General features: G+C 24.9%; 1 protein-coding gene across 1 annotated transcript; it reads right to left on the bottom strand.

Moving 5' to 3' along the window:
* Positions 1–1,460: 1,460 nt before the first annotated feature.
* Positions 1,461–13,979, bottom strand: LOC145831823 (uncharacterized). The gene is made up of 6 exons (XM_082939164.1): positions 13,807–13,979; positions 13,567–13,689; positions 12,202–12,302; positions 8,242–8,454; positions 4,726–4,940; positions 1,461–1,861 (listed from the first exon to the last, which is right to left on the bottom strand). The coding sequence occupies exons 1-6, from the start codon at positions 13,956–13,958 to the stop codon at positions 1,616–1,618; spliced, it is 1,050 nt and encodes a 349-aa protein (XP_082795290.1). The 5' UTR covers positions 13,959–13,979; the 3' UTR covers positions 1,461–1,615.
* Positions 13,980–17,515: the final 3,536 nt, after the last annotated feature.

The raw sequence follows: 17,515 nt of genomic DNA on the forward strand, positions 1-17,515 counted from the left end.
CAAAAAAATTACCCTGAATAACTTACAACCCTTTCTTAAATCTAAAATTAAAGTTTTAAATTTTAACCATACTACATTCAAAAGACTATAAACAGAAGTTGTTAAAAGTAATTATCTATAAACAACTTATTGTAGTTTCTCTTTTATTATTAAAATAAAAAACATATTAAAAAAAGTTTGTTTACAACAGGTAAATAAATAGTATTTTTAACTTGATAAAAGATGATTATTTTAATATGTGCAATTAAAAAAGAAGTTATCAGACATATACAGTTTAAAGAAAATTAGAATAAATAGTATACGATACAAATCCATTGTATATAGCAACGTCTGTCTCTGATAGCAAGCACTTGTGTAAAGGAAATTTTGGTGATTATTTTATTTTCAAGTTTTGATTTTTGATAAGGTGTTAAACAAAGCTATGTAAAATTTATAAAATAAGAAAAAGAATAACAATTATTGAAGAACTTCAAAGGGAATAAAATCATAGCTTTTAAATCGTTCATCTCTCAAAGGTAACTTTAAATGTAAACCAAGATATTTTAAATTTTAAAGCAAAGAGGTAAAATAACTGTAATAGACTACAACGGTTCATAATAAAATTTAGAGACGGGAAAAGAAGATGACAACAGATTTTAATAAAACTTTAAACTTACAATAATTTTATGACTTAAAAAGTGTGACAAAATACTTCCATTTAAGCTCACATTAAGACTTTTACAAAAATGCATATAATGCTGATGCATATTAGTTAAACACAATACGATGCATAACAGTTATGCATTTTGGAAAACATATATAGCAAAAAATATTTTAGCGTCAAGGTTTAGCATACATATCAAATAAGGAACAGTATTTGTTTTTATATCTTATTTCAAAGAATTCTTACGTAGAAAAGTTTTTTGTAAACGTTAAATGCTAGTATTTAGCATAAATATGAACAGCATAGTGTGTTTTAGAAAAAAGTGTTTTGAATCAAAAGCAATATATATAAGTACTTTGTAAAAAAATTGTTTTTTGAACCTAAACTGTCCTTGATTGCCGAATTAAGTCAGCAGGATATCTTTATTAGTGTTTGGTAATAGTTTATGAACACATCTGCTTAAAAAGTTTCATTAACGTGTGTCAGTTGGTAGAAACGAACATATAAAATGTTCAAAAACTCATTTGTATGTGACATGACCGTAAGCTACATCGTTTAGTGAAACCAATTTTTTGCTGACTCATTTTGTGTTAAAGTTTTAGATGTATAATTTAAAATTCTATCTAAAATCATACTCTTTTTAAATAAAAAAGTCTATCTAATCGAAAAAAAATGCCACAGTTATTATTTATCGACACTATTGTCATAATAACAATTGCAAATTGTTTTTTACTTAAATTAAAACTTAAAGTATGAAAATCTCACCATTTAAAAATAAGCTATAACCTAAATCTAGCTTTGATAGAAACCTGGTAAACTTACTGAAAAACTATGCATGTGAACAAACAATTAAAGATAAATAAACAAACACACATAAATGGTATATAGATATATAGTCAGTCTTCTCTAAAAAGAAAAACTAGTGTTTAGAAAATAAGTGTGACTTATATAACTTCAGTTATTCAAATACATTTACATTATATTCAAATGTTTTTTTTCATGATTTTTAAGATCGTTAGCGGTAAAAAACTTTTTATCGCAACTATAGCATTGATGCTTTTTTTCTCCGTGGAAAACCATATGCATCTTCAGACCACTTTTTGTGCGAAAAGCTTTGCTACCATCGGGACATACGGGGCAGACAAACAACTTTTCATCGCTGTGTGTGAACTCGTGAGTGCGCAAGTTGCCAGCTTGAGTGAACCCCCTTCCACAAATCTATTTGCAAGGTTAAGTTTCAGAAAACACTATAACTAAATTAAAACCACTTTTAATTGTGTAAACTTAGTACTTTGACTATTATAAGTTAATGTTTAAAACCGTATATATTAGTTTAAAATACTTCAGATACTAGCTAAGAAATACGGGTGGATTCAAAACTCGGTTTTTTTCTAATAAGCTTATCAGAACAAAGCAGCTTTTATCTTTTCAAAAGAACAAATTTTTGCTTCTGTTTTGATATTCAATTGATATAATTACTACAAACAAGATAAGCTACACTTCAAATTAAAACAAAGTAACTAAAATAGGAACGGGTCAAAATTGCAAGAGGACAAAATTGCACAAGTGACAATTTTGCACGAGTGACAGTTTTGCACAGAGGGTCATTTGGCACGAGAGTAAAAATATTGATAAAAAAAATAAAATGATAACTAAAAAATTAATTAATTTAAAAAAATCAACCAATTGAGGGTAAGGGTTAGGGGTAACAGTGATAGAAAAAGTAAAAAATATCTAACAAAAAATTTTATAAAAAAAAAACTAAAAGGTAAATTAAAAACAAAAGCTACCGATCGAGGGTAAGGGTTAGGGGTGACAGTGATAATAAAAATAAAATAAAAACTAATAAAAAATATTTAAAGAGAAAATATTTTGTCCAAATATGAGTAGTCGTACCCTATATATGTACAGGGTTGCCACTCGTTATTTCAATTTTTTTTTCCAGGTTTTCCAAATTTCTTCCAGGGTTTTAAAAGTACACATTTTTGGGTCTATTTTTAGTTTTAAGTTAATTTATATTAAGAAACTGTGTTAGATAGTATAAAAACAATGAAAAGATACTGTAAAGTTACTAAAAAAGTGTCTTTTTATAAAAAAAGTTTTTAATGATGACAAAAAATCTTAATTATATGATAAATTTTTTGTTTCAAATCAAAATTTTACTACTGAAAATGTTAAAATTATTAAAAATTCCAGGTTTTCCAGGTTATTTTTGCCTAAATTGTCAAATTCCAGGTTTTTTTAGGTTTCCAGGTAAAGTGGCAACCCTGTATGCAGATGTTTGGATCAGGTGTTAAATTTATAGTGAATATTAATTTGAAAAACGTTACTTTAAAGTTAGTTTGAAAAGATGACAAGAAAAAAACCGAACTTTCAATTTACCAAGAAATACTGTTTAGAAGGTTTCATCTAAAATTTTCATCTGAAACGGTTTTTGGTCTAACAATATTTTCTCATGTACAGTAACATCTCGCTTAGTTACGCACATTGTGTCCACAGAATACATGCGTAAAGATACGAGAGATCGTAAAGATACGAAAGATCGTAAAGATACAAGAGATCGTAAAGATACGAGAGGTACTAAATATACTTATTATAATGACTGTTTTTTGATATTGCTTTTAGTTAAAAGCAGACTGAGGACTTTCCCACTTTTAACAATTTGTTTATAAATATGAAAACAAAAGATATAACTATACATATACTAAAAAAAAATTTAAAATTATTTAATTAAAAATACTTATAGAAAAATTTTACTAATTTTTATAATAAGTGGATTTTATCTTTGTTTAAATGTGACTAATTTTATTTTAATAAACATTTATATTCTATTCTACTTAGCAAATTCGATTTATAATTAATCATTTGTTTACAACTAAGAAATGGTGTGGTGTCAATATTAAAACTTCTGTTGCTTTATCCTATATAAGGCAAGAGTGCTGTATTATTTATTTGTGTTTTAAACTCTCATTGTTTATTATTTAACAGAGTCATAACTTCATTCAGAATTTTAATTTAATCTCTTATTGTTAACATAATTGATTTAGTTACTGAGGTATAACTAAATGTTTATCAATTAGTCAAGGAACACAAGTTTACAAAGTCTAAAGATATAGAGAGGTGAGATAGCATTCAAAAAGATATTTTAAAATATACAATAAACCTAATTTGTAAAATGTTAAAAAAACTAAAATTTTTATTTTTAAAATTTATTAGAACTCTAAGTTGCGTAACTAAACGAGAGTGCGTAACGTCACGAGTGCGTAAAGATGCGAGAGGTTACTGTACATAATTTCATTAATAATCAGCAAGTAATAATTAACTGGAGAGAAGCACAATAAAGTTACAAAGTATTATGAAAAAAATGGACACAGTAACATTAAGTTATGCTTAATGCAAGGATTCGACACGGGATGGTCACTACTTTTTAGATATTCCTAATTGGATAATCTTTAATATTTTAAAAATATATGAATTTGCTTATTATCACTACACTTTATAAGCTTTATATGTAAGTAATAATCATTTTTACAAGATTGAACAAAAAATTAAAACTGTTTTTACTTATATTTTTATTACAGGCAATAGCTAATTAAAACTGAACTGTATTTAAACTTTACATTGCATAAAAATTAGTATACCAAAATTCTAAATATGTTTTTTTTTTATAAGCAATATATATTTTTTTACTATCTAATAGTTGTAGACAAGATTCTAGATTCAAGATTGTAAGTTTGAAAACAGTTGCGACTGACTGATGAGTTTCAATAAAACAAAACCCATGTCCCAGTCTACCAAAAGCTTGTGGTCAGATAATCCAAGTGATATGATCAAAACTTGATGTTTAATAGTAATATGCAGTTGTTTTACAGTTTGTTGTCAAAAAGTACACAACGTTATTGTATAGTTTTTGTATTTGTTCCAAAATGAAAGATATCTAGATTATTTAAGAAATATAAAAGATAAGTATATTTTCACTAATTTTTTACTATTTAAAGATAATATGTCCATCGACCCTAACAAACTTTAAAATTTCACCTAGTTACTTTCCTGGTAGTAAGTAAAACACATAAGAAACTTACTTTGCAAACAAATGGTTTATCTCCATTGTGAGTTCGGTAATGGGCAAACAACTCTTGTTTTCTTACAAACTTCTTACCGCAAACGCCGCATTTAAAAGCTCTTTTTTCATCGTGAATTATCATATGAGTCTTTAAGTTACCTCGGGCAGAATACTGTTTATGACATATTGGACATTCATACTTTGGAGGTCCTTTCAACTTTTCAAAAACGACACCTAAACACCAATTATACAATTAAACTTACAGGAAGCTATATAATACATAAGATTTAATTACAGTACACCACAGTTGAATACAATCCACTTAAAATAAATGCAACAACTGATATGTTAGTTGTATTATTTTAGAAAATTTTTATTATATGGTCTATTAAAACTAAAAAAACTTACCTTAACTACGAAACAAGTAGAGACAGAAAATTTGCTAGACTATGTATCACTAACTCGAAAATAGTGATTTAGTAGTTTTCGTAACTAAATAGTTCTTTAAAACCGAAAAATTTTACACTTAAAAATTAAATTCTTAGATTTTTTAATTGAAAAGACTTTATGGATTTTTCAAACCGAATATACTTTATTCTAATTATTTTATAGTTGATAAGACTGCTGCTGCATTTAACTCTAGTTCTATATTGTATTTAGTAACTTCCTCAAATCATTCATCTTTACACTCAACAAAAATATCGGCGAAAGTCTGCAGAGTCAAAAGGGTTGATCATACCTATTCGATCATCAGACCACAAGCCTTCGTTAGACTGAGAACAGTTTCGTCCTGATTAGGACTCATCAGTCAGTCACAACCGAAAAACTTGCAGTCATCAATCTGTCACTTTGTGGTCTGATGTTCGAATTGGTATTGATCAACCCTTTTGTGAACTTAAGCTTGTCTCACGGCATACGAAAGTCCAGGCTTCTGCTCTGCAGACTTTTGTAAATGTTTTCGTTGATTGTATTTGATATGAGCGTACCAGCTGTCTTGGCTAGTGGACAATGTATTGAACGTTGCACGGCAAAAGACAATGCTGACGTCACTGATCATACCAGCAAACGATTTCTTAATGCTTGCATGTACAAACCGTTTGTAGATTGATGTCTACAAGTTATTTAGATGAGACTGACTAAGGATTCCTAGTAAGGACGAAACCGGTCCCAGTCTACCGAAGGCTTGTGGTCTGAAAATCGAATTAGTATGACCAACCCTTTTGTTCATCTATTACACTATGTATAACATAGATAAGTCATCCAAAATTACTTTTTTCAAATTCAACATTTGTGAGTTACTTTTTTAATAAGGGAAAACAAAGTTCATGTGTTAATCTGATATATCACATAAAACTCAAGTATTATGAATCAAAGTAACATGTAATCCTGTTTTAAATGTTAGGCCTGGGTTCAACGAACTAAGCTTGAGGGCTAGATTCGGGCAGAGTTTAAATTTTTCTGCCCGCGGCGTATTTTTAAGCTTAAAAAAAATTTTTGCAAAACAACAACAAATTTACTTTCAATTTTACTTTTGAAGAGTTATTTCTAAATTTTATAGGAAACTTTTCAAAAAAATATTTTTTTATAAATGAGTTATGTCAACTAATCACCTACCCCTTATCTAAACTAAGTAAAAAGCAATGTATTATATAACTACCCATCTATACGCATGTTTAACAAACAGTATTTTTGTTGATTGATAGAATTTCGTCTAAGATATACTTTTCTAATAAGTCTCAAGTTAAATAAAAAAAAAATATTTTAAAATTAATTGTAATGAATAGCTGTGAAAATAAATTATTGAATAATTAGGGGAAAAAATGGTAACTGAAAAAAATAATGTTACATAATTACAATAATAAATGATGTTACTTAATTATAATAATCAATGATAAGACTTTTATCAATTACCAATATATTTTACCGAATGACTATCGAAAACAGTTCCTGCGACATACTATGACACCGGTTTTGTTCTTATTCTAGAACTAATTAGGTAGAAATAGTCATGATGAACTCTTGTACCAGTCTAAAACTCTCAGTAGTTTTATCCTTAACTGTTTTATTTTCAGATACAACAAAAAAAAGAAGATGAAACTAAAACATGAACTTTAAGTTTTGAACTAACCTTAAACAAAAAGAGAAAGAAACCTTAGAGATTTTGAGCTTTAATAGATTGTTTTTTTATTATGTTTCATAATACAAAAGTTTTGTAATTTGTAAACAACTTGAATTTCGACCTGATGTATACACTACTCTATCTATACAATCAGACAACGTTTTCGATCATACAACAAAATTATTATAAATTTTCTGTTTTATTTTTTGTGAAAACAAAAAAATTCATTGAATGAAATGAAAGTTTCATATAAAAAACAGGTTTAAAAACAGCTTAAAAAGCTAGTCTGTCATTAATACAAATATTTATTGAGTTCGCCTGTATAACAGAATATAAACGTACTGAGAAGTATTAAATGAACCATATATTTGAGTTAAGTTGTTTTTAAACAGCCTAACCAATAATGTAATACTTAGAATACAAAAGTATGTTAACCCAAATCATCAATCTTTTGTTTGTAAAACACTTAAGTATTTGAATTAGTGACAATTATAGTATCTAAGGAGTACAAAAATTATAAATTAAGTGGTTGTTAATGATATATATATAGTAGATGTGTATTCATTGCTACCATAATCATCATCTATAGTAACTTAAGAAACTACAAACTCAAATCTATTTTTCACCATCTGCTATTAAGCTGAGTGCTGAGCAGATGTTTTTTGAAAATTTTAAGTATAACAGCTTTTAGACAATTATCTTTATTAAGTTTATTTAAAAATTAATATTTAGCTCAAGACGAATCTCAGAAATATTTCTATAGTTTATTTAGGTTTAAAACTTTTTGATTTAATTTTGAATAAACTAATTCCAAATATACTTTAATTTTTAACCACGTAAAATTGAAAAAAAATTAGCCTGAGGGCTACCCTGAATACATAATACAACTAGTTATTTACAATTATTATGTAATACAAAACGTTTTTATTTACTTAAGTTTTAGTGTACAACTTTAAACAAATTGTTATTTAGGTATCTTTTTTATTTAGTTTCATCTTTTTTTTTTCGAGCATTGCTTGTGCAGTAAAATAGAATTTTACTTTAACTTTAAACGAAGCAATAAGTACCGTAAAGTTGCCACTTTCTCGCAATTTTTCCGCTTTTAATATAATTTTATATTAAAACTTTCTTTTAACAATTTTTTATGGCCTTGATAAGTTTTGATTTTCACATCTATTGGAACTTAAATATTTATACAATTAATGAACTCTTTACATTTTGCTCTAGAGTCTAATTTTGTTAATTATGTAATTATTTTTTTTTTTAGTCGGTAAATTTCTCAAAATATTTGATACTAAAAAACTTATAAACAAAGTTTAATAAATTTATCCAACTTTTAATAAATAACTAAAACAAAAAAATGTAATAAGTCAAGCATGAAGAAAAGCTTAGTTAATAGGAAAAAACCTAACTGACCGTCTTTTACTTGTATTTTTGTTTCAGTTTTCTTATCAACAGTGCAACTAAATCCATTTGAAGGCCCTGCTTCCATTTTCATGTCACTATTGTTCACATGATTGTTTTGATGAAAAAAATTTACCGAGTTCGAAAAAAAACTTTCATCAATAATGCATGGTGAAAGATTTATTTTTGATGAAGAATTCGGTAATAAAAAGCTTTCACTGAATCCTATACATATAATTTTGATTGTAATTTTTGTACAATTTTATTTTTCCTAAAAAGATTTTTGTAAAGCATTGTAATAACTATTCTATTGTATAACTTTAAGAGTACTGGTTTTATAAAAGTCTAGTTTATACAGGACTTTTAAAACCGTTGTGTTAAGTAGTTTTAAAGTAATCGATGTATCAAATATTTTAAAAGAAAAATTTTATTATTGTAAGATTTTACTGTTGGCTTGTTTTAGCATAATTTTGAATCTGATTTTTTTTTACAGTAAACAGTAGTGCTGTTCTGGCATTAACTGTTGGTAAACTTTAAATTCTCATTTCAAACTTGATTATTATTTCATTTTATACTTATAAATGTTTTGATTTCAATATACTTTTATTTCAGTTTTTATTACTAAGATACTGTTCTGATAAGCCTTATTTGAAAGATAAATTAATAATAAATTAGTGTTTTTAAAAAACTAAGCAAGAGAAAAAAAATCATACAAATTTAACAACGAAATAGATTACAAGTATAAACTAGGTGGAACAGGTTTACAATTCGTTGAAAATAAATTAAACAAGAAGTCAAAATACAAAGAAATGTACAGGAAAAAATACACGGACTTCATGTTTAACTTTAGTATAACAGCATCTACAAAAGAGAAATTATTCTCAACTTTTGGTACCCCAACTGAGCAAAAATTTTATTGTCAAGTAATACAATGAACGAACAAATTAAAAAAAAAAATTTAGATACAGTTCAATAAAATATTTCTTACAAATTTCATTGGGTCTTTGAAAACAGGAATAAAAGGAATAAAACAATCTTATAAAGAACTAAGCAGTTTGAGGTAACATTTTAATACCATACTTATAAAATTTTGGTTACTTTTTTTCTGTTTTTTTTTTTATTACAAGTACTAAGTTTACGAACTTCTATACATTCATAATATATAAAAAAAGCTATTAATTTAGATTTATTGTTTTAAAATGAATTTTATCACTATTTAACGTATATAAAAACTGGTTTTTTATTTACAACCATTTTTAGTAGTATAATATCGAAAAATCTTCTTTAAGTACTAATTACAAAAAACCAATATGCTTCTTCTTAATATGAATATTAAGCTAAGTATTACGAACTTAGTTTAAATATATACAATATACATAAAACAAATTGTATCCTTAATATATAGTTATTTTATTTTGGCAACCAAAAGTATGTATTTTTTAATCTATATACTCTAAAAATCTATAATTATGACAAGTAGACTTCATAAAACTAAGCAGAAAGTTAATCTAAGTTTGTTTTAATATAAATTATTATTTTATATATATATATATATTTAACTTATTTAACTACAAAAAAGTGGTGAAGTGATACTACTAATATGCTTTTATTATTTATTTTTACTTTTAAAATATTCTTATTTAAAAATCCAACTTCAAGCTTTTCTAAAAAAAACTATTTTTCAAAAGTCAATTTATTATTCATTTGAAATACTTCAAAAAATAAGAACTAGACTATAATTTTTTGGGTCATAAAATTAAGTTGTTAAAAATACTGCTAAGTACAAAACGAAATATTATCATAATTCAGAAATTTAAGTAGGGGCTTAAATTCAAAAAAGACATAAAATTATTTTAATAGTGATGTGATGTTTTAACTAAAAAAGATCTATAACTTTCAATTGTATTGTAGCCTGATCACTAAATGAATAATTCATATTGGTTGAAAATTAAACATTATATGTCTTGAAAGAAACGTATAATGTTAAAATAAAAACTATTTGTATAAAACAATAGTTTAATTATCATTTTAAGACCAACAATTAAATCAAACCAAAGATAAACAACAGTCAAAACATTTTAGTAGATGAATACTTATAAAATAAAACCAAAACTTCCGTAATTTAAGCATTAAAAACAACTTGACTTTATCATTATTAACTTTCATTGCTTTAAACTATAAACACTTAATATTGAAAAAAACTGTCTTAAATTTATAGTTTTTGTACTTGTTTCGTATCAACTAATTTTCTTCTCAACTTATAATAAATTATAAATAAAATACTTAAACCTGGTTATTAAATTAAAACTGAGAAAATATTAAATATTTAAATATGTAAATACTGACAATGAACTTTTACTCATGTTGACATCAAAAAATCAATGACATCAAAAGATATTTTTTATTTGTTTTTAGAATTATAATTGGCAAATACTTCACAACTCCTGTCATTTTTATTATTACAGGTTTATCTTAAAATTTCATTAAAAGTCATTTATAGTTCTGCTGTAAGTGCTTGTAAGTGTCTACAAATTTATAAAAATATAAATTTAACAGTGTGGCCACTTGTGTTTGAAAAATTTCTTCCAGGTCTTTGAAAGTACACGTTGTTGGGTCTGTTTTTAAATTAAAATTAGTTTGAGTTAAAAAATTGTGCTAAATAGTACAAAAACATTGAAAATATTCTGTAAAGCTACTTTTAAATGTGTTTTTAAGAGAAAACCTTTTGACGATGACAATCTTTTTTATCTATAAGGTATGCTTTCTGAGTCAAATCGAATTTTTACTAACTAACATGTAAAATTCTAGGTTTTTTTACCCCAGATTGTCAAATACCAGGTTTTTCCAGGATTCAAAGTTTTGTGGCCAACCTGAATTAAAGAAATTTACCATAGTTTTTTGTTTAAATAGCATTTATTTATAATGTTTAACAGATGATTTGTTCTAAAATATCAATTTCAAAAAATTGATAAACAAGCTGCTTAAAATTAAATAAATAAAACTTTTTACTTCTATTGGATCAAAAATTTCAACCCACCTAGATTCAAAAAAAAGTAAACTCATTAAATCTGATTTATTTTCGTACCAAAAAAAAACGATAAATAAACAAATAAATAACTTGCTTACATCAATCTTTTAAAGTTGTAAAATTTTTAAATTTACAGCGTCCCTGAAATAATTAAATTAGATAATTTTACCACATATTAGAAACACATAAACACTTAAGAAAAAGAAAATGTATAAACTGTATGTAAAAGTAATGTATAGTTGTATGTTTTAAAACAACAAACTTAATTACTAAAAAAAGTCTACAAACAATTAATAATAAGATAAAACCATAAAATAATAAATAATTATACTGAACGTATAAATAAAACTAATTAGCACTAGAAACGCAGTATTTAACAAACTCAATATTTAAAAAGATTACTGTTATTATAATCCAATAAAATTATTTTATAAATTTATTTCATTATGAAGGGCATAGCGAAGTAAAACACTTTACTTCATTTTATTTTAAATTCCAGTTTTATTTTCAGGTTTTAAAGTTATTTTTTCAAAGTTCCAGGTTTTTTTTAACCTAAATTGTCAAATAAATTTGAATGATTGGTCAAAAATTTTTGTCATAAATATTTTTTGTTACATAAAGGAAGTTAATTTTAATTAATTTGTCATTTTTTGGTGTCATTCTGTTTAAGAGAGTGCTCTAACTTTACAATGAGCCGTGATTTAACTATTGAGTTAAAAAAAAATTTTAAAGAGTAATCTATCCAAGAAGAAGATTGAGAATTAATATTTTATTATTTCAAAAACTCAATTACACTCTTTTTCCGCAAAGCTGATTTTCAAATTGTAAATCTATAATAAAATTGTAATAGAAAAATGACAAGTAATATAACATTTATGTTAATTAAGTTATATGTTGATAAAACTTAAGTTTAAAATGGAGTAAAAAACATTATTATAACCTACCATTAATTTGGTTTACTGTATTAGAAGTGTTATTATTTGTATTGTACTGGCTATTTCCAAAAAATTTTTGCACCTCATTGCTTGGTATTTTATTGTCCTTTCTGAAGTACAATTTATAAACAGTTTTAACATCATATTTTAATAAACATTGTTTGATATTACACTCTATTAGCTTTAATAAATATATAATATACAAACTGAACAAAATTTTACTATAACATTTAAACTGAACCGTGCAACCACTAACAAGAACCCATGCAACATTCTGCCACCTGGTTCCATATAAGCCGCAATAAACATTGTTTCAGCCAAACCAACTGTGCTTAAGTACTTTTGGATTGAAACGTTTATTTGTGGGTCAATTCGAAAAATTAACTGACTAAATCGACAAACTCAACGACTTCTTTGTAGCATTTTTCCTGAATGACCCACAAAGGAACTCTTTAGTGGAAAAATATTTAAACACATTTGGTTTGACTGTTACAAGACTGTAATAATTTTTTCATGTTTTTAACAAAATTTCAGATTTTTTGCAATTAAATTAATTATCATAGTCTATATTTTCTGCCAAATTTTCAACTTCTAAAAATTTTCATAAGTCTAGGTTTTTTGAAACCCAGACACATTTATTCATATAATGCTACCTTGTCAAAATATAATTTATGCTTTTACACATAATATAAAAACTGCTTTAGTTTTTGAACATATTTTGAAAAAAGGGATTGTCAAGTTTTTAGAGTTTCTTCCAGGCTTCTAAAAAACATACGTTTTTGGGTCTATTTTTAGTTTTAAGCTAAGTTTAAGGTTAAAAACAATGTCAAGTAGTATAAAAACATTGAAAAGATACTGTTAAGCTACTACTTTAAATGTGTTTTTCAATAAACTTTTTTTTGATGATGACAAAAATTTACATCTTAATTTTTGTTTTAGATTATTACTTCTTTACATGTAAAAACTGTTTAAAATTCCAGGCTTTTTAGTGATTTTTGTTTAAAACTCAAATTAATGATGATTTAGCCTATATTGTCAAATTCCAGGGTTTTCCAGGATTCCAGGTTTTTTGGCAACCCTGTATACATTATGCATATTTTTAAGTATAACTAAACTTAGAGTAACAAAAGGACTATATTGAATTTTTTTAGAACATTTAGATTACATCTTTAACAAGCTAAGTAACTTTGTTATTAAACAAAAAAAAATTTTTTTTAATTTGAAGGCAGCAACTGTATATTTTAATATGTCTAATAGTAATGCTAATATTATGGTTGATCACCTTATTTTTTAGAAATGAACTATTATTGTTTTATTAATACATAAACAATTTATATCATTATCAAAAATACTAAACAAATTAAATAAACTAACTTTAATTTATTTAAAAGCTGATTATTTTTTAGCTTCAGGTACTCATTCTTTTGTCTAAGATCTTTCATTTGATTTGACAAGCTATCCAATGTTCTTCTAAATGTCATACCGTCTGATAACAAGCTAAAATACAAAAAAAAGATTTTTTTCACTTATCCAGGGCATTTTTCCAATATTCCATTCAATTAAGTATAAATGATTTAATTTCTTTTTACAAAAATATCAACAAAGACTGCTCACCCAAACTCACGTTCAAGATTCTGATTTTTCGAGCTTAACACTTTATTAACATCTAATAATTCTTTGATAATTTGTTTGTGCTTTTTATTATCATTTTCAAGCATCACATTTCTGTCATAAATTTTTTTAAAACATCTTTTTAAATTTTCCATTGAAGTTTCAGCTTGACTTTGAAGTAGTTTAGTAGAAAATTTTTGCTGCTGAATCCATTGATTAGAAGCTAAAAAAAGACTTATGATTTATTCATAGACAATATAAATATACTTTACAAAACTAATATATAACATTTGTTTTAGTGATGATGTTTTCTTCAAAGTATGTAACTTTTTTTAAATACATTTTTATATGTCCTAACAACAACAAAATTATAAGAAATAAAACTAGTGAAACCATAAAAACAAATTCAGCTAAAATAAAAATCAAGGGTTTAAAAACATAAAAAAAACAAGAAACTTTTATTGTTTTAATTAAATTTATTGCCTAAAATGAATGTTTTTTTTTAAACATTTTTTTATCTGAAACTTATTGTTTTTTGTTTACAAATTTTCAAATTTTAAGTAACTTTTTATAGTCATCACAAAAAATTTTTTTAATGTTCTACTTAATAATTGGCCGAGTGCACAATACTTTGTTTTTACTTATATTCTGTGAAAAAATGTTAAAGTACTGAAGAACAACAGACTTATTGTTTGTCTTTCACTTAACTTTATTATTAATAGTTGATAAAAGTTCACTTTTTTATCATGGATTTTATGTTTATTTTTATTAAACTTCATAATAATCCAAAAAAATGTTTGTGAACATTTTATAGAGTTAACTTTATAGTATTGGTTACAACATCATACTAAGTACTTGCTATAAACAGTTAAAGGTTAAAGGCTTTCATAAAGATTTCAAAATACTTGATTTAAATGCTTTTACTAAAAGTATAAAATCTACAGTTAAAACTTTTACAACTTGTTGTAATGGACATAAATGAAATACAATGTTAGTAAAATAAAACTGAGGATTTTTAATGAATCTTAGTACTATCTTAAACTAACAAATAAGTCTTGCACACTAATTCTTTAAACTTTTTTGACTTTAAAAGTTTAATTTTTGCTTTTAAACTTACTTCAAACGGTAAATGTAGTTACTTCATTAAAAAATAGATTAATTTTATTATAAAAAACATAAATGTAACATAAAATTGGATCAGCACTAAGCAAAAAAGTAAAATTAAAAATTCCAGTTCTTTTTTATGACTGTTTTTTTCAATTTTGCTAAAAGATATCTAGGGTTTTTTTTTTTAATTTTAGTTATTTAGGGAAATTCAGTGTATTTGGAACCCTGAATACAAATAATACCACTTTTTTATCTTTTGTGGGAGAAACATCCTTGTAGTTGATTAACGGTCAATAAATTCAGTACAGGATACTTTGTTTAGCTAATTGTTTAGAAGTTTTACTATTATTAAGTCCAGCTAATGTAATAAAAAATTTCTTTTACCAGACTTTTTTTTATACTTATCTTTTTCTTAAGAATAAAAAATACTTTGTTTTGTTTTAACTTTGCTAATAGTACAGTTAATTTGATTTAGTATGGCTTTTAATAAATTTGAAAGTTTATTACTTTCAAACAGTAAATAGTGATGATAATCATCTTATTAATCAAATTTAAGTTGTACAAACTAAATTTTACAATTGTCATACTTTTTTATTTTGGCTTAATTTTTTTTTACTTCCTAAGTGTTTTACCAATTAGAATGGGCCAACTATAATCGAAAGTAAATTGCTATTGTTACACGGTATATTATAGTGTAAATTAAGTAGAAAAAGATTAGAGTAAATTATGTGAGAGATTACATTAAAAATTACTTTTATTAGTGCTTGGTTTTGAAAATTGTATTCCACTGGAAGTGTGAATCAAGTCAAATGTCATTTGGAACTAGCTTTTTTTTTTAATTAGTAGTTTTCTGAAAAATAAAATTAAAATGATTAAAAATAAAGTATTTTTTGCTTAAAAAGCTGTAATTATGAAAATTTATTATAACGTTAGTTTAAAAGTTAGGTCTGATCCATCCTAAATACTATAATAGGATTTTTCAAAAAATGACAACTATGAAATTTAAAGAAGTTGATATATAAAATTTAATATATAAAAGTTTATATTTATTCTTTCAAAAATTTATTTTACAAACTAAGTTTCGGTCAAAGACCTCTTCAGTGCTTAAATAAATCTTATTCAAATAGAATTCTATTTGAATAAGATTTATTTAAGCACTGAAGAGGTCTTTGACCGAAACTTAGTTTGTAAAATAAATTTTTGAAAGAATAAATATATTACTTCTCCTCCAGCAGTTGAGATCTCTCTATTTGTTTTCTTAAAACCAAAACATATTATATAAAAGTTTATATAATATATAAAGTTAATATAACTGTTCAAAATATAGGTTTAATCAATTGCTAACAAAAGATCCTAGTGAAATAATTTCACTGGAATATTAATAAAACAAATTGTACAGTAATCTTCCTTTATTGTACCAACATATGTATCTGTGTGTTAACAAATCAACACACTTCAACTGGGTTCTGTAAAAAGATAATTACTGTAATGTAAGAATAGAAGCATAGAATAAATATTACAAATATTACATAGTTTATAACAGTCGGATTTAATATTAGGTATTTTATCTATTATTAACTATTATCCGTAGAAAATATTTTATTTTAATGAAAACATGTATGCACCTACTTTATTCTATGGTTCTATTCTTACATTACATTAATTATTTTTTTACAGAACCCAGTTGAAGTGTGTTGATTTGTTAACACACAGAAACATATGTTGGTACAATAAAGGAAGATTACTGTACAATTTATTTTATTTAAGTTAATATATAAAAAAACATAGACCATATAAGTGTATATACACAATATACATACATCTATATAAACCTTTGATTTTAAAACTTTAGTAATACTAAGAGAAAATGGTCCAAGTGATTGTGTGTGTGATTTTTTACAATCTTTGAAGGTTTTCTAGATTAATGACCAAAAAATGTTCAAAAAATACTTAATTTCTTTTTAACTTTAGCAAAAAATGTGAAAATTCAGTTAAATTACTAACTATAATTAATGAACAAAACTTTAACTATTTTTTTCAAATCTAAAATTAATTATTTTATTTTAACCTTTTTTGGTATTTTTTTAGTATATCAAAATTTTATCTAATCTTTTGAATGACCTGCGCCAAATGGCATTACTTTGGTTGCAAACATAATACTTTTATAAAGTTTTCAGCTCTAAATGCATTTTAAACTTGGCTTTTTGACCACAAATTTTCACTAAAAAAAAAGTTTATTTTTCCTTTAATTCCAGTCAGAGGCTAACTATGGGACAACATAGAACATTAAGCAATACACTGGTTTTGGTCAATGAATTAAGTTTTCAAAAACAGATGTAGAAAGCATAAACATTCTTTTAATGGAATAAGAGGGTCCAAATTATTTTTTTACAAGTTGTTATTATTTAGAATAGTCTAACTTTAACCTGATAACAAAACCAGAAAAATTTTTGAGATTTAAGTGATCTTTAGGATCTTTTTGGACGGCACTAAGAAAGTTAAAGGCAAAAAAAAACACTAATTAACTAAAAATCTAAATTCTTCTTCTTTTTTTACTAATTGTTTATAAAATTTTAAACTTATTATTTTTAAATTTTAAACTAAA

Source organism: Thalia democratica, chromosome 3, assembly GCF_965202585.1.
Source record: "Thalia democratica chromosome 3, ktThaDemo2.hap1.1, whole genome shotgun sequence".
Lineage (NCBI taxonomy): Eukaryota > Metazoa > Chordata > Thaliacea > Salpida > Salpidae > Thalia > Thalia democratica.